Below are 19,375 nucleotides of genomic sequence, written 5' to 3'. Positions count from 1 at the left end.
GGGAAGAGGAAAAGCAAAGTGACAGCTCTAAGAAGGAATGATAGCAAGCATAAAGGAATTTATATTCAAATATTTAAACATTCTTGAAAGGATGCTTAAACAGAAATTCCTTTTCTCTGCTCCCCATGTAGAAATGAGTTTAACACTCAGCCAGATGCTAATGCAAAGTGACTCAAGCTATTCCTCGCAAGCATAGCTAAATTGCCATTATTTGTTAAGCGCATTGAATTCAGCTGTGGATACAGCAGTTGGTTGCATTCAGCAAGCATCTGCACCCTTCATATATATACATATACATATATGTCTATACATATACATGTATATATATCTTCCAAAGCAGAGACAAGTCTACCTATGTCCCCCCTCTCCTCTTCCGGGGCTGGCTGGGAATTGTCAAGTGACAACCGACCAAATCCTTTTGGACAGGAAGCCTTCATCCTAAGTTCTATATACTTACAAAACAGGCCTTGTGGTTGGATCAGGGAGCCCATTAAAAGCACTTTGATGGTATGGAAATTCATCTTCATGAAGCTCCCAGGCCTCTAAGCAGCATGCTGTTTAGCTGTGGTTACAGATCAGTCATTCACATCGGAGGGCAATAATTGTGCTGACGGCTTGTAAGGCAATGGAAGTACATAAAATAATCCTGGGCCTTCCACCCTGGCACTGCGAGTTAATCTTCTCTAATACAGATCAGCTGTTGTTCTAACACACGACTTTATGCCGGCTCCAGTGACTCTGCTCAGCCTTTTGATTAAGTAACGGGAGTGGAACCATCTGCATTCACTTTATTCCGTAGTTGTCCATTGTTAGCGGACCTTATTTCCACTTCTGTGCCACCTCCACAATCATACTTTATTTCTCTGATTAGCACCTCCTATTTGAGGTGTAGGAGTTAAGAGTTGCCTCTGTTGAAAGCTACTGCTTTCAGTTTTCCTTTCTATTTTGTAGAAGGATAACATTTTTAAAAGCCTAGTTTTGAAGTAATACCTGACAAAATCTACTGGCCCATGCAGATGTCTGCATTCTCAAGAAGGTTTTTCATTCTCGAATCTCATCACCATGTACTTTGAATGCTGTTGAGTTATATCTTATGTTTTTATGGGTATTTAAGTGAAAATCTTAAAATATAAACAGTTCCATTATTACAATAACACAGCAAACTCTTGTAATGTGTAGGTAAACCTTCTCAGCAGAAGGATCCAAATTACCGTATCCCTTATGTTACCCTTGATACGTGAGAATAAAGTGAGATTCTTGAAGCTCTCTTAGAAGCAGGTATTACTATGGTTGCCTTTTCCTGTTGAACTAGCTTGGGTGTCATTTCTATAGTATCAATGACTGATCTATGTCTGTGCAACTCATGGAAATGAGATAATGTCCAAGTTGTATCTTTTAATTAGCAATTATTCAACATTAGTACCTCCTATGTATTAGGGACAGTGCTGTGTACTTAAGGTACTGTATGGAACAAGAAAATATGTCCTCTGCCTTTATAATGTTTACAGTTTAGATCAAATTTTTATTTTGACTGATAATCATGGCATATTTATGTGTGTGAGCCTGCCTATAGGACTTGAATACAGACCCCATATTGCTTAAGTATATCAGATAGGTTACATACCTGAGTTGGCAAAGGAGGATACTTGTTATTCCACATGAAGTGACATCACTCTACATACTGTGTCATTATTTTCCTAATGCCTACCACTTTAATAGATTTTTATAATCACCCAACTTTACCCATGGCCAAAGCATAGATATATCAGTAGTTGATTTGACATTTTACTTGATAGTTCTTAATGAAAGACAGAACACATGATAAATTCCTCTTAGTTTGATCTCATATCACTTGAATCCCCAAACAAAGTTATTTTTCTCTCTAAAACAATACTCGCAACTTCCTAAACCCAGAAAGTATGCGAAATGTAAAGAATAGGTGTTCTAAAGGAGAGAAAAGATGGAAAGGAGCTAGGAGAAAGGAAAGGGGGAAAGAAAAGAAATTCAGCCTTGTTCTTTCCATCGGTCTAAAAGGTGGTAGTATAACCTGAGATCCAGATAATTGGAATCCTGTAGTGGAGATCTGTTTTCTTGAGAACACGTCTTATACACATTAACTTTTTGTCCCAACTAGATGGTCTGAATTCTCAAAAGCTGTAATTGGATAGTGAAAACAGTTAGAGGTGTGAAGAAAGGGACGAATGTTTTCCAGTAATATGTATCAAAACACATATTGAAAGTCATTTTTACTGAAACACATTTTAATTGAAGACTTCTAAAAGATTTTTTCATTTCTTAACTTTTCTTAGAAGTGTTTCAACCTAACCAAGAACTGTGTATGTCAGGTTTCTTGGAAACTCTGGGACAAAGTATTATTTATAATTGTCATCTCTGGTTAATTATAGCCTGATTGTATATTCAAATAATGTTATCTTTTACCACACAGCTCTGTTACAGATTAGTGTTATGGATGAATAATAGGAAGAATCAGAAAGAAGACCCTTACACATTTGTTTCATAAAAAACACCCACTTTGCTTCATTAACAACAACATGGTAGTTTTGACCATACAATCAACTGTATACTCAGGTTCTGACCTTTTATTTGAAGGTATCCATACCTAATAGGAAATCCCACCAGGCAATATTAATGTAATAGAGGCCTAATGCTCTGAACGGAAATGAGGAATAGACTAGAATTTTCCTGCCCTTTTTTCTTACTCCCAATGTTCTTATCCTAGGAAAATGATTCCTATGCTGTAGTGTCTGCTGGAAATGTATTTCATTACATGTATCAGGAAATCTAAATACAGTAGCTCCAACAAGGATTCCGTTTTAGCATATAATGAAGTTAAGGATTAGTAGTAGCAGGTTGGTGACATTAGTTCATCAGTTTCATGCTGTCAGGGTTGAAATCTCTGTGATTCTCTTGGGTTTCCCCTTTGGGTCACAAAATATTGCTGACCTACAAATATCCCATAAAGGCAGGCAGGCTCAGGAAGGGGAATTTGTTTTCTCGTTGCTAAATTCCGCCTTCATTCACATAGAGATTTTTTCATTCTTCCTTCATTCACATAGGGATGTTTTTTTCAGTATTCACTTAAGGATGTTTCATTGCACCCTTCAAACTGACTTCCACAGACATCTCCTTTGGGTAGAGTTGGGTCATATGCACCTCTTTAAGACAATTACTGGCCAAAGGAAGAGAGACTGCTTTAAATTGACCATGAATTATTTTCTGAGACTGAATGGGAGACCGTCTCCTATCCTCCCCGAGATCAAGGGATATCTTAAGATCAAAGATTATTTTGGCAGGGAAGACAAGAAGCACCAGAAGGGCTGTTGAGTCGAAAAAGGCCATTGTGAGCCACAGCTACCTTAGAAAAATGATCTCAAAGCTCTCGAACCTGGTTTGTTTTTAATTGGTTTATATTTGTTGTCATCTACCTAACTGCTTTTGCTCGTCTACTATTATACATTCAGGACCTTCCTTATAACTTGTGTGTGGTTCATAAAGAATTAAATTCCATACAAACATGTCCACAAGAAAACATTGCTTGGTGACAGGTTGAATCAATGAATGTGTGTTCACAGACATCTCTCTGTGTTAAGACCAACTTCTCTATGGCTTTTCTTATATAAAACAGATGTCACTCACATGCAAATGTGTGCATACATTTCTTAAAGTAGAGAATTTATTCACCCAACATTAATTGCCTACAGTGTACCTAAAATCTAAACACCTATACATGCCACAAATTCATCTATAACTGCAAAGAATAGTTAGGAAATGTCTTACTTTCCTCTGAGGTTCAGTGAAAATTCTTTGCAAATTCCTATAGAAAAAGATGAAAATTTGGTGAATAGCATGCATACTGTAAATAATAATTACCCCAGTAATGACATCAGTTTCTTTTTTCAGTTGTCAGTCACACTCATAAGAATCCTCACCACAGATTATATATGTAGGCTGATGTGTAAATAAGATTAATTTAATTACTCTGGCACTTGGAAGCTCTTCTATTACGATCTCCTCTTTTCTGCCATTGTCAACCCTTTTCTTTCCTTTAACAGAGTGCCAACATGAAATGACAGTGACCAATGTTGACTTAATGTGGATGTTTAATAATGAAAAAAAATGTGTCAGTCCCAGTATTAGTTACAAATGGCAGTAAGTGTATCGGATGGCAGCCCTGTAATAATTTAGATCCATCATTCTTCCTGATGCTTGGCTAGCCATCTGATGGATGGGACAAGCAGTTTTCACTCTTCAGAAACTGACACAGTATATCTAGTTCAGCATTATCCTACCACATGTCCCTTCCTTTAGTAAAGCAGAAGCATGTGATGAATTGTGAATTACACAGGTTTGCTTTGAAAAAGTAAATATAAAGGGACTCAATGCCTCTGCATTCGGTGGAAGATTCTACAATTAATTAATGATTAATGGATGGCTTTTTGTAGATATTGCTTTAGCTAAAATGCATTAGAGAAGTCAAATTAGAATTAGATATTTCAATCATTAGAGAAAAACTTCATGAAACTTCAAGAAGGCATGGTTAGGTAAATCCTCAGGGAGGGAATGAGCTACCATTGCAACAGTGTGGCCAAGCAGGAGCTTTTACGAGTGTGTGTGTGTGTGTGTGTGTGCGTGTGTGTGTGTGTGTGTGTGGTGTGTGTTAAAAAACGTCCCTAAACTATTCAATCCTCTGGTTAGAATTTGCCTAGGAACAAATTAAAATATCACCAATGATTGATATTTTATTTTTATAAAAGTGAGTACATATTATTTTAAAATCTCTACATATGATTATTTGTTCGATGACTTTACTAAAAGATACATAAAATCTTCCATTGAATATTTGTCTTTCTTATTGGAGCCTCGTTATTCTGAAAATTTATATAAAATGATGGGGAACTGCTTTCTAGGCAACTGATTATTAGAAAATCTTGAGCAGCTTTTTATGTGCAAGTTGGCATTTGATCCCTAGGTTTTCTTTTCTTTTGTTTTTCATTCATAAAACCTTCTTAATTCTGAGTGTCTTAGCTAGGGAACACTTCTTATGGGACAGGAAGGGAGAAGAAAACCATCAGTGAATATTATCAGCACAGTGCAGCCAGGTTTTCAAAGACCATGACAAAAGGCAAATAGGTATATGTCATCACACATCCATCACTCTATATGTCAGCCTTTCAATAATTCCAATCGACGTTCTCGACAGGCTGGTACAAGTTAAAGGTGCTGTTTTGTTTCTAGAAATTGAGTATAGGCTGTCTATAGTCTTTTGTTCCAGATGGTTTTTCTCTGTCTTTTCATTCTTTCTTTTCTTCCCTTTCTTTTTGGGGTATTTAATCGAAATACATGCCGAGTTTGCAGACTGCAAAGATCAGAGCTGTTTTCGTCCAGCAGTGGTAACTATGCATTAAACATTTTGATTTGTTTGGAGCTTGAAGTTTAGTCCTTTTTGCCATTTGCTTCATGGAGTTTGTGTATATTTACAGCCTCTGCATTTAATGGCCACATGCCTTATTTTCACAGATGGCCAGTGGAAGACTTTTCTTTCTCTTAGTATAGCCCGCTTTCAGTTTTGCTACATTTGTCACAGTGCCACTACTTGCAGCTAGCAAGTGCCCACGCTTGGTGGGGAGCAATTATGGTGTGAGTTTTAAGGAGCTTTTTAAAGGTTTTTTTTTTTTTTTCAGTAACTTTTATGGTTTAATTTCGAGCCTAGAAAAGCTGTGCGTGTTTCAAACAGAGAGTCTTGTGTTCTTTACATCATTCTGGTAGAGGGGTTAGTACAGGATGGTCCAATAAAATGAGACACATAGGGCATGCCAAATTGGCTTTCACATAGGCAGGCCTCTCCGATGATTGAAATTGTCTATTCATTTAAAGATCTGAGGCTATGCTTACAATGGTATTCTTGAAAAAAATGGGTTTGAAAACACCATGTAGAGAATGCTCTGAATGTTTAAAAGCACATGTCCACTGTAGACAGAAAAAAGACTGGGAGAAGAATAAACAATAGTTATGCTAAGGTGAAGGGATTGTAAATTTACATAAATGACCCCACATTTCTGATTTTTCTAAATTTTCGGTAAGCAAAGTATAAATCACTTTTATTGTGGATCAGCAGTCTTATGTTTCAAAACCTGGTCTCTTAAAAGTGGTCTTCCTTACCTTCTCCCCGGCTTTCTCCCTCATTCTCAAGATCAAACAGGTGTCTTCACAACTGTTTAAACATTAAGACACTGAACTAAAGAGACATTTGTTTTTCAATCACCCTCTTACATTTAGTAGATGTATTTCATTCTCTATTGTCATTTATTGCCACTTTACCAATATGGATATTAAAAATTATGAGAAAAATACTCTGAATTTAGCATTTACTGCAAAGGATCTTATTGAATCTTTACAATTACACTTTTCCTCCAGTTTTACAATGAGACAGGAATGAGTCATAGGAATAGTAACAGCTATTGACATGTAATTTTGTCTTACCTTTATCAGAGTACTTTCACATCAAATTTCATTCTTGGATATACTGTAATATAAGCAGACCGTATTCTTATATTTGTTTAAAAATTTTTTAAACCTGAGATTTGAGACAATGACAGGAATGCAAGTGGTAGAACAGTTTTTAAACCAAGGTGCTCTGGCTAGAATTTCAGACTCTTCTCTAATAATGGATCGTGCTGAAGAAGCTTAAGAAAGCAACCCAGTGCCTGTTTTGTTAGCTTTTTCTCCAGTGTTCGTTGTGTGGATTATTTAGTGTAATTTTTTTTTTTTTTTTGAGGCTTTATCACAAAAATCTCTCTTAAGCAATCACCATCTCCACAATTTGGATATGTTTTTTCCAATTCTTTGTTTTTCCTGTTTCTGCTCCCTTTGTGGGTCTTCTTCTCTTCACCATGTAGCAGCCTTTCACTAGAGAATGAGCTAGGAAACAAAAAGAACATGTTCAGTCCTACTTATTTCGCTGCTCGTGTGCAGTTTTAGCTGTTCGTTAAAACGAGATTTAAATAGCTATTCTAATCTACATTTCCTCTCCCGTCCCCTAAAACTACCATGAATGATGGAAAGGTGAACTATAACCCTGATGTGCCTGCTTCTGTTTGTCAGACCCAGCATTTCTGAACCAAACTACAATACTTTGAAGTACAAATACATGGTGATGGAAGGAGAACTGACTCTGGGTGGTGAGCACACATGTATACATCTAAATACATATAGATGATGTATTTACACAATTGTGCCCTTGAAACCTATGTAACTTTACTAATCAATGTCCCCCCAATAAATTAATAACAATTTTAAAAATTTAAAAAATAAATATAAAGTAGTCCAGTTATACTTATTTAACTGAGGTAAACTGTTGGCTACTGAAGATACATTCATAAGAATACTGACAATATTATAGCTTTCATTCCATGAAAAGGAAAAATAAAGAGAAAAATTTTCCATGTTTCTGTAGCTCAGTAACTGAGTTACCCATTGTTTGTAGAACAATTATTATCAGACAGCATTCTAATTGGGTGTTTACAACTGTGTAGCCCACCCACTTGCTGGATATCCTGTGTAGGTTGTGAATTCTATTGGTTTTCTTGTTGGCCTCCTGTTGTTCTCATATTAACCTTTCAGATTTGACTCGTTGTGCACAATATCTATATCTTCCCTGGTTTGAAATACCAGCAAATAATTTTTTTTTAGACTTTGGTTGAATGTTGACCACATATACAGACATTTGAAAACTCGGGTCTTAGTTTTTCCTCTCCTGGTTTTCTTCTTCCACATGTACGCACCATAAACACCATCACAACAAATGTGCAAGAGCCAATCTTTTACCGTGAGAGTATTCATGCGTGCCTTCTTTGTGAATGATTTGTTTCCCACAGATTCCCACAGTGGCTTTTCTGTGCATTATACCCTCAGGCCTCAGTGACTTCTTCTCTATGGCAGTGTTTTCTGTTTTAAAGACAAAATCATAATGCTGAATTTGGGTATATAACTGTGCCTTTCATGAAGTACCTGAATCTGTAAATCTGATTATTATTGGACATTCTCCTCACAAAATATATTTCAATAACCATATTTTTTCATAATTTAAATACCTTCCTTGAATTTAGGAGAATGATTATAGAATTCTCAATTATAAATAGAATGTCTTTAAGTTTTGGAACTTAATTAACAACTTTTGGGGAAATTGTCATTTACAGATAGAGAAAACATGTATAGTTTTATACATTTGTCAAATGTATGACTCCCATTTGTTTTAGGGAGTCTAGTCAAGTAGGACGTAAAATTGCAGGTCTGAAAGAAAATGTAAAAGGACCTTTAATTCAACCTGTCATCTGACGTTGAATTGCCTCTTCAATATCTCTAATATGCCAGGCAAGTAGTCATCTCTAGCCAATACTTGAAAACCTCCAGGGAGGTGAAAGTTTTTATATCCTGAAAGTTCTTACATTGAATGGATAGATAGTTCTGACTATTAGAAAACTCTTCCTTCAGTGGTGTTTATCTTCCAGCAAATAACTTATAACCATTGGTCAATGCACTATCTCTTAACTACATATGGTTAAGTTCTGTCTCTTTCGCAAATAACAGGTCTGTCTTCTTTTTAAACATGGAGGTTCTTAAGATATTTAAAGACAGCTATTGTTGATCTCCTCTGCCCACCCCATTGAACTCTCTTTTTGAGGGTATTGTGCAATTTCTCCATCATGGCAACGGGGTATTGATAGGAACATAATCCAAAACTGAGTTAAGGCCAAAACATTATGGCCAATGAGCTACTCTGTTCCACATTCCAATTATTATTGAAAAAGAAGCTGAGGTCATTATAACATTGTTTTTCTTAATGAATCCATATTAGCTTCTTGTTGTAACCACAGCCTCTACCAAGTGTTCTTAACTAATCCTTATAATAGCTAGCTCTGTCTTTTCTGGAACATACTTTATCACTGTTCCTCATATTTCTCTCTTCATTCATGAAAATCAAAATTAGTTATGTGTCATCAACTTTATAACATTTCTACCATTTTAAAATCAATTCTTTAAAAGTCATAAATAGGGATTCAATGTTATCCATAAGTCATTTTACTGTCTTGGGCAGTTATTCATCTGGATTAAGACTTGAATTCATAGAAACTGCATTTCCTTCAAAATCATTCCATCTATCTTCAGCTTCATAATACTTCTTAAGAAAACTTGATCTGCCAATACATTTAATTTGTATCAGATTGCCTGCCTAATGAGACTAAGATCCTAAGCAAGGTAGCTAGAATTACACTTCAAGAAACATTTCATGAAGCTGGCGACCAAATTTAATAAAAGGAAATTACAATGTACAGTAATATTATGGGTTCTAATTTTTCCACTAGGAGAAACTCTGGATTTACAAGGGGTAAAAGATCAGGATTAGAGAGATAAGGCTGATTGTGTAGGTGACTAGACCAGAAGACATTTATGGACCTTTCCAGCCACTTAGTTCATATATCCCTATAATTCTCTGATGGAGAAAATGAATGGGAAAATATTCCTAAGGGATACCAGATTTCAGAGTACCAAAGTGCCTGGGAATATCCTAATGGATAAATTACCATTTGACCAGAGGAAAATTAGTGAAAGATTTCTTCAACTTGCATTTTTGTTGATATTGGAGGAAAGTGTATGTATGTATGAGTGTGTGTGTATGTATTTGTATAAAATTTATATATAATTTACAAAAAAGCTTTTTCTCCCATTTGTGCTGGTAGATTATGTGGGTGGATAGTTATTTTTTAGAAAATGGTGATTCAATAAGCACGGGTGAAACAGAGAAGTTGAGGAGGTGGACACATGTATTGTTTCTTTGTATTTCACTTAAGCTGATGAAAAATATCTCCAAGTGATAAATCATTATGATGTGATAAAAATTTTTCATCTTCTTTGGTGGTCTGTGAGGTTTACATAAATGGAGGGTTAAAAACCTTTTTTTGTCGTTTCTTTGTTCTTCTTGTGTCATTAGTGTAGAAGGAAACCATAAAAAAGTTCAGCCAGAAGGGTTTAACTGTTACTGAGTCAACATTTGACAGTCACACTCTATTCTGTCATTTCATGCATGTGCTTTTTATAGCTTTGTGAGCTTTATTTCAGGGATGTCCATTATGATAGCTGATCCACAGCCCATATCTCCCTTTGTGTATGTGTGTCTGGTGGGGAGCAAAGCTCATCACTTATACAAGTTCCAATTTCAAGGAGTAATAGAAGAACCATATACTCATGAACTGTGTTAATTCAGGCTAAGGAAATATCTACCTTCCAAAGTGCAGTTTGTGTAGGGTTTTTAGTTTGTTTTGTCTTGACTGCTTTATTAAGTATTAACAAAAGGCATACATTTGAGGCTTTAAAAACATGCTGAATTTTTAGTTGTTTTCTGTATAAGTTGAAGTAATGGAATAGAAGAAATTTTTAATTTAAATCTGTAGTAGACTTATGTTATGGAGCTGTAAACCATCATGCCTGAGCATCAAATGGAAAATAAAAAAAATATTAAATACATTGTCAGAAAAGATAGACAAGAGGAAAGAAAAAAATCTCAACAATTTTTAGAGTTGTTACCAACAGTCTCCTTTTTATTGCATTAGTCCACTACTTGGCCATAGAGAATAGTCTATCATAACCATGGCAGGGTGCTTAAAACTCATATTGCACTATCTGTTTCTGTAATCCTGTAATTTTTACTGTTAGGAAGAATCTTTATCTTTTCAATTTCCCTCATTGACTTTTTACCTAGTATTAAAAATATATCTTTCTTAGAGAACTGACTCTGGGTGGTGAACACACAATGTGATTTATAGATGATTTATTACAGATTTATATACCTGAAATCTATGTAACTTTAGTAACAATTGTCACCCCAATAAACTTTGATTAAATATATATATATGGATATATAGATATATAGATATAGATATAGATATAGATATATCTATCTTAATTTTTTTAACTAATGAGCATCTATTATATATTTAAACCCCATTTTATAAATTAGGATTCTGGGATTCAGGGAAGTCAATTGATTTGTCTAAAGTAATGCAGCTAATACTGTACGTGGCAGAGTTTGCTTAAGACGTGACGTTGCTGATACCCAAACTCATTATTTTCTATATGGGTTATTTTCTATACTTTCCAATATGTCCTCTTCCCATTAATCCCTGTGGCCTTTTGCCATTCAGAATGTTGTTGGCTTATAAAGTACAGCTCTTTACTGATCACTTCTAATCAACTCCTTGGCCACATCTCTTTAGATATTTCTTGGCTCTCCTTGTTGATTCCCACCATAGCCTGGTGTCATTTGCAAACAATACATGTACTGTTTTCCATTATGAAAGTTGCTGGATAAGTCACAGAACCCAAGATCAGCTGCCAAATTCCCTAAGTGGATATTAACACATCAAGAATAATTCTTTGAATGTTGACTTTTAGACTTATTCATTTAACCCCACGAAACTCTGTAGTCTAAAACTTTCTTTTCTTCTGTAGATGAGAGGCAATTCACTTGGATTTTTGTACGATATAGGATCAGAAGATTTTTCAAGTAAAAACAGACTTTACCTAATGTTTCCCCTTGATCTTAGTAAACCTACATAGTTGTATAAGATTCGATTAGCCAGATAAGAATCATCTTTCCAAAGGAAACCTAGTTGTTATCCAATTTCTAGTATTTACCCAATAGAGAAAATATACCGGTCATCTTGTCTGGTCCTTAATTATAAATCCTCAAGACTGTTTCATTTTGACGACTTTGTAGCAATTAATCTGTTTGAGCCCTCTACTCTGAGATTACTCAGAGCAGTTCAGAATTTTGGCGAGTATTTAGATTTTTTTATTTTTCTTTGATTTTTTGTTTTATATCTAATAGAAAAGAAGAGGAGAGAAGACCAGTGAATCTTGTCAGTTTCAGATTAGCATTTGGGTGGTATTGAGAGGACAGTATAGTGTAAGTGCTATACTAGATTTGTGGTCCAAAACACTGATCTTAAAATGGGGGCATGGGGCTTTCCTTTTCTGTACAAGTTATTGACTAATGTGGTTTTTATTGGAGCCAGTTAGAACTAAGACTATACGTTTGGTAAAATCGTTACCCGTGCCCACCAACATTTTTTTCTGTTTCCCCAAACTCAACTTCTTTGGTGTTTACCATTGTCAACATTCTTCTATATGCCCACTTCCTACCTAATATATACTGCCCTCATTTTGTTTCAGCTGCCTCTATTTAGAAAGGATTAATTTGATCATAAGAATATTGAGAATCAAAATATTACCCTTTCCAGTAATATTTCCAGTAACGTTTGAAAAGAGGCTTTTGGAAATGGAAATATTTAACCCATGGAACAGAATCTCAAATGGTTGAGTTTTAGATATGATAGTGCACAGGTAGACTCCAGAAGGGGATAGTCCAGAATGTGTGGGATTGGAAGGACTAAGATGAGAGGAATCTTTCCAATGTACCAGCATTTGTGCTTTATAACATTTGGCTGATTCTTTCTCCTCCTTCGGGCCTAAATAAATTCAATTTAAACTTTGATAACTATTCTTAAATCAAACATTTCTTTTGGTGTTTCAGTATATTATCTAGACTCCTATCCACATGTAGATTTATATTTACCTCTATACATAAGAAATAAATATAAACTTTTACTACAGGATCAATTTTTATATGGAATTATAATTATTTATCATATAACCACTATATTTACATATGCCATATATTTAGCGTATAACCATTTGGGTTTTATTATATCCCACTTACCTCAATTCCTTTTTGATCTTCTAAATTTATAGTCAGTGAGGGTTTCTAAAATGTAGCAATGTTACCATTTTGATTTACACGTTATTGTAAGGTATTGTAATTAAAAACACTCCGTGCACACTCTGATTCCTCTAATCACCTCTCATTTGCTCTGTTCACATGTCTGAGAATTAGCGTAAGTGGCTATACAACAGGTCACACACAAAAAAATGCATCCTATCATGTTACTTCCACTATCTCCCACTGACATCCTCTTGAGAAGTATGGTAAATTCTACTTTTGGGTAACTAATTGAATCATTTTATTATACTATGTGCTTTATAGATAGATAGTTATTGTAAAAACTTGTTGAGACTTTCCTCCTCATCATTTGCTAACTTTAGCCTCTTGGTAAGATGGTACAAGGTCCATACAAGTCACTTAACATTTCATTCTTTTCTTACTCTGACTGCATTCATTTTGCTTTCTCTTCTTGAAAGACTTCACTTCAAAATTAAAAAAAAAAAACTCACTAGAAAATATGTAGTATTACTGTCCTAATCACAGTTTAATCAAAATCTGAGAGGCAATCCATGCCAAGTATATTCCCCAAAGAGAGTATAGTAAAGTCTTCATTGACCCGGGGACCATCATATCCTATTGATGGAGTGTGGTTTTTTAGATGTATCTGTTTTCTACTTTAACAGCTACATTTACTATAAAGAGAATCTGTCAACTAGTGTCCGTGGTGCTTCTGAGCTCCGCTGAATGTACGCAAGAGACTCTCAGCAAAAGAAATCCAGAACATATAAAGCACCTGAAAATACCAATTTCACACACAAAACAAATTAGGTTAGGTTCTACATTTTTAAATATATAACTTATTTCAACATTGTACTAAGTAATCCTTTTGAATTAAAATTGATAGAATGATTTTATTTCCAGTTTCCCTACTGTGTTTTATAGTGAATGACAATTAAAAATAATTTTTTCTATTAAATCATGTATAGAATTTGATGAATAGAGAACGGGAATTCCAAGGCCATTCAGAAAATTTTTTTCTCTAGTATGTACAACTGTAATACTGTCAGATTTTGTCGAGATAAAGCAGGTACTGTGTTACAAATTTCAATACCCTATTGGCTCTTGGTGGGAGCATTAGTTGGGCCTTTTATCTGTAATACAATTATCTTAAATAATTGTTTATTTATTGTGAATATTTTATTGTGCCAGTAACTGCTCCACGGTGTATGTGGTTCACTTCTTCAATTCATGGCTGTGTTCCTCAGTCAATGAGGTGAATAATGATAAAGCAACATGAGCAAATTTTATGAAATCCAAAAGATGCTTTTCTTAAAACTATTTTGGAACTACATCATTCTCAAAGCAATGATGGAGAGTGCTAGAGAAAGTTTGTAAACCTTTCATTGTATCCTCTTTCTGTTCTTAAAATCACCCAATTACTTGATTTAAACATAGTTTAATATGTCTTGTGGTTGAGATGAAACATTACGTTTTCCTCAAAAATAGTTTAGTTTGTAATGCTACGTTCTCCATGAATTCACATCATGCAGTACATGCTTTAAAATGACTTGATGTCTACAGATCTAATTTTGGTATATTTGTATCTCAAATAATTCGCCAACTCAATATTTTGGCTTAGCAATCCAAATCAAATTGTGGTCCAAGTAGCAGGCACTCACATTGAATGTACAGAGACTTGACAAGCAATTAGCAATGAATATTTAAATGTCTTCATTACCCTTGCATGAGGAATGCAGATGGCATTTAAGGAGATGGCAACCAGAGGGCACTATTGTGAATTCTGTTTCTATCAGTTGGTCACCTGACTCTTGGAAGACTTTCTCTGGGCCCTATGCCACCTCTGTACTGTCTGTCTAAAAATAAAGCAGCCATTCCAAATGTTGTAAAACAGGTTGCTTTCATGAAATTTCTACGTACAGTTTGTGATTTGGGAAAGTGGTCACCAGGATCCCAGCATATATCCTTTGGGTACACCAAACCCAAATGCCAAGACTGTAAAGGATATTCTAAGAATCAGAGTTCCTTCAAAACTCCTGCTGTTCATTTGCTTCAATTACGTCATGTGCTGAATGTGCGAAGGTGAATAAATCAACATCCCATTCCTTCTAGAAGCTGATGTCTTATCTATGATCCAAGGAAGAAAAAAAAAATGTCTTTGAATAATTATAATTTCCAGATTCAACTATTAATTTTTTTTTTTTTTTTTAGGAAAAAACAACACTGGAGAGTCTGACTCAGCAATTAGCAGTTAAACAGAACGAAGAAGGAAAATTTAGCCATGCCATGATGGATTTCAATATGAGTGGAGACTCTGATGGTTTGTGAAAATTGTTTATATATATTCCAGTAGTGTACAGAAGTATCTATTTAGTGCCCATTAAAACTACTGAAAATTATGCAGGACAACCACGTCATACCCGATCATTACCATAAGAGCTCATGTGTATGGAGCAGTTCCCATATGCCAAGCAGTCTGCTGAGGGCTTTGCATAAATCATCTCGTTAATCCTAGCATTACCTGTGAGATAAGTTATATGAGACAGAGAGAGTTCGGCCCTTTGGAATTTTGAATCATGTTTTCCAAGGATACAGGGCTGTAAATGCTGGAGGCAGGTCTTGGATTCAAGATGGCATGATTCTAAAGCAAATACCCTCCATCACCATTTGCCCTGTCTTTCTTTTCCCTGTTTCTTGTACCCGAAACAAAGTTTTCATACATTTGTTTATATAAGCTCATTTTCCAGTTTTCTTTTGTTAAACCCTGACTGGAATACGTGGCTCAGAGGACATTTTTAGGATAGTTTCTTGTATTTTGTAACCCTTCCCTCTTATACTATCTACCATACAGTCAGGTGTCCTGCCCGCCCTCTGTAATCCAACTACTGTGTTTCCCCCAAAATAATCAACTCTAATGTATCTTTAATTAATATAAGACCGGTATAATATAATACCAGGTATAATATAATATAATACCGGTATAATATAATATAGTATAATATAACATAAAATAATATAATACCAGGTCTTATATTAATTTTTGCTCCAAAATACGCATTAGAGCTGATTGTCCGGCAAAGTCTTATTTTCAGGGAAACAGTGTATAACTCCAGCTGTGCAGCTTCTTGCTTTCCTCCTTTGCCGCGAGATTTCTGTTGTCTGCATCATCTCTCAACATTCTAAACATCCACAGTGACAACTAATTAAATCAATACTCTAATTTTAATAGCACAGCAAAGAGGGAAAAAGAAAAAAGTGCTATTCCTCTTAGACTGAGCCCCAACTGGAAACCTCTCTCCAGGTGATATACGTGATTTAAAGAGCAGTGTTCTCAAATTTGTTACTATTGCAGAGGAAATTCCCTGCATGAAACGATGGCACCAGGGAAAACCAGTGAGAAGTGTACGTCAGGACAGAGGTGTTCCCTTGAATCTCCAACAAATTCTATCCTTTGCCTTGGGCCAATTCTACCTTTAAGTCCAGTTCTGCACTAGCCAAGGGGCTAGTCAAACTTGAGCATTTAACCAGATAATCCTGTAAAAACTGAATTTTGTTCAGTGGATATCCAAGAAAAGTCCATTTTTCTGGTCTATTGTATCCAAACATTTCTTTCTATTTTCTCCTTCACTTGGGTAAGATAAACCTGGCCTAACTACATACAAAGAGCTTGTTTAGCTTTGATGAAGTCACGTAATGTTCATTTTATTGCTTATGCTGCTGTAAGGTGTAAGAGCAAGAAAAGGCAGATGTGCAAATGATCATTTGCCAGTTACAAACCCATTTTAGAAAGCTGTTGCCATATATTAGCATGCATTTTTGTCAATAAAAGGCATTTACTGGTAATAACACATTTCATAAATTTTAAGTTGTATTAGCATGATAAAATGTACCCATAGTACTCACCATTAAAATATCAAAATTTTGTTGCTATTATTTATTAAATTCAGTCATACTTGTGTGCAAAATATTTCCCAATCTTCATCAGACCAAAGAGCATATAATGAGTGAGAAATAATTAGAAACTCCACCAACACATAGGCTATGTTTTTTGGTTGATTCTTATTCCTTTAAATTAAGAAGAGAAAGGAAGAAAAATATGAAGGAAGAAAAAACAAAACAAAAAACAATGCTTTTATTGATAACATATGCTCTAAAAATCCCAAATTATTTTAAAATTTTATATGGTACCAAAACCTCTCTTCCATCTTTTGTAATGATAATCCTAGAAAACTTACTGTCAACATTTTATGTTTGCTTCTGCTTCTCTCTCTCTTCTCCCCACCCATCCTCTCCTCCCTGTCCTCCAAACCCAAGTACCACTGGAAGCTATTTCATCTGCTGAAGCTATTCTATAGAGTCACTTAAAGCCTAGAGGAGTGACTGCAGCTCCCTAAGTTTCCACTATGACTCTTGGTTGTGTTTTATCATCATGAGTCTTGCTGATTGGAATGTAACTTTCAGTAGGTCTCTGGCTAACTTAGACATTAGGGCAAAATTCAGGGGAATGAACATATGTATATTAAACATGTGGTTGATGACTTTTTAAGAAATAATAATAATGTAACTATTCATTTGTTCTTTTCCCTACCATTTTCAAATATCTTTTGGGGAGCAGATTATCATTGCTATATCAGTATATTTCATGCATTTATTCGCACATAATTTCAAGTACATTACAAGAGAATGTCTATATTATATTTTAACCTAAAATTTAACCATTTTTATTTATATGACTTCAGAGAGAGGAAACAGGCATGAGTATTCTACGTTTTGGTAGTCGCTAGATAGCAGAGACACACACTTACCTGTACTCATCCATTCTGTTGAACATATTAGTGTTTCACAATTTTGTGAGCTTCTTCACCTATTTAATATTTCTAGAGTGCCTGCATGTCTGTTGATATAATCCAATGGTTTTCTTTCCAGTTTACATCAAAGATCATATAGTCTTGTGTAAAAAAGGGAAATATATTAGACACAGATTAAAAATATAAATACAACATTTGCCACCACAAGGCTTATCACAAAATCTTCATAAACAAGCATCTGTCTCAAGAACTGGAAGTACCATTATCAGATGTACTTTTATTTTCAGATATTTTAATAGACTAAAACATAGCAATGCAAGAAATAAGACTGCCAAAAGTTTTCATACTAATGTGAAGCAATGTTCCCTATTTTTAGGAAGTGCTGGAGTCTCAGAATCAAGAATTTATAGAGAATCCAGGGGGCGTGGTAGCAACGAACCCCACATAAAGCGCCCAATGAATGCCTTCATGGTGTGGGCAAAGGATGAACGAAGGAAAATCCTTCAAGCCTTTCCTGACATGCACAACTCCAACATCAGCAAGATATTGGGTAAGAAAAGTATTAAAGCTTAAGTGATATTTAGAATAAATGTACAGTTCTGTTTTCTGCGCTTATTGAAAGATAATGGGTTTGTAGTCCAGGCAGCTCATGTTATCTACTTAACTAAAAAAAAGCCCCATCACTGAGCCTTTTCTTCTGATGATGAAGCATTCCATGTCTGTTAAGAAATGTGCCCAATTAGTATAGCTAATTTAGTTGTGTGCCTCTATACTAATTGTTGTAATATGTTCTCTTCTTTAAAAATTTAGATATATTTGAACTAAGCCTAGGAAAAAAGTTTCTTTCATATGACTCACTCGATATTGGTTTGACCATATTTATCCTTTTCACTTTTCAACTATAGAATTCATCGTGTGGTATGGGTGAGGGTGGATGTGGAGATGATGTTTGTTCTAGAACTATAACTGAAAATCAGTTTAGATTGTCAGGACACAAGAAAACACAGTGTGCACTTCTACGTACACTGCCATTGCAGCTTTCAGCTTATCAGATAACAAAGTACTTATTTACCATACATACGTAGACAGTGAGGCACACAGAAAAGATGGATGACAGGAAAATTTTACTCACGATAAAGAGACCTATTAGAGACCGATTTGAGTCCCAGAAGAAAGGAAGGGAAGATTCCATTTCTTTTGTGCCGTTCTTTTGAAATCATCATCACCATTATTGATGTTATCATCTTCTTCATCTTCATCTTCAAGTACTGTGGTGGCCAGGTTCTAGACAACCGAAGCAAATTTCAGTTATCCCCTGCCTTTGAAATACTAAATAATAAAAGTAGAATAGGAACACCTAACCTCTATCAACAAATTTCAGCTTACACAAATAAGTAGCAAAATCTAAGTTATTAAACCCCATAATACACCTGGAATTACACGTAGTTAATGTAATATCCCTTTTGATTCTTTATATGAAGGAATTATCTAACAGTAGTTATGAAACATACACACTTGTTTTTCTGATCCCATATTCTCAACAATGGTAATAGATGCCAACCGGTGCACAACATGAATTTGTAAAGAGAACAAAGCAAACAAAAAATGTAACCACTTAAATTTGTGTTTTAGTTTTCATCTAAAATGATTATGAAATTTTTAGATGAATGTTATTTCAAAAATATGGGGATAAAAGCTTTAAATGTACATAGAAAATGTGAATATTTATGTATAAAATATATGTCCATGC

General features: G+C 35.0%; 1 protein-coding gene across 3 annotated transcripts in view; it reads left to right on the top strand.

Annotated features, from left to right (window-relative positions):
- Nucleotides 1-19,375, top strand: part of SOX5 (SRY-box transcription factor 5) — a 478,480-nt gene that overhangs the window by 452,377 nt on the left and 6,728 nt on the right. For all 3 annotated transcript variants that reach the window (XM_033118758.1, XM_033118759.1, XM_033118757.1), the window contains 2 exons: nucleotides 15,029-15,137; nucleotides 18,002-18,175. In XM_033118758.1, the coding sequence (XP_032974649.1) occupies nucleotides 15,029-15,137; nucleotides 18,002-18,175 (283 nt within the window). The remainder of the gene's footprint in view (nucleotides 1-15,028; nucleotides 15,138-18,001; nucleotides 18,176-19,375) is intronic.

This window comes from Rhinolophus ferrumequinum, chromosome 10 (genome assembly GCF_004115265.2).
Source record: "Rhinolophus ferrumequinum isolate MPI-CBG mRhiFer1 chromosome 10, mRhiFer1_v1.p, whole genome shotgun sequence".
NCBI lineage: Eukaryota > Metazoa > Chordata > Mammalia > Chiroptera > Rhinolophidae > Rhinolophus > Rhinolophus ferrumequinum.
Note: the sequence above shows the minus strand (reverse complement) of the source record. Positions and strands in the feature narration are given on the sequence as shown.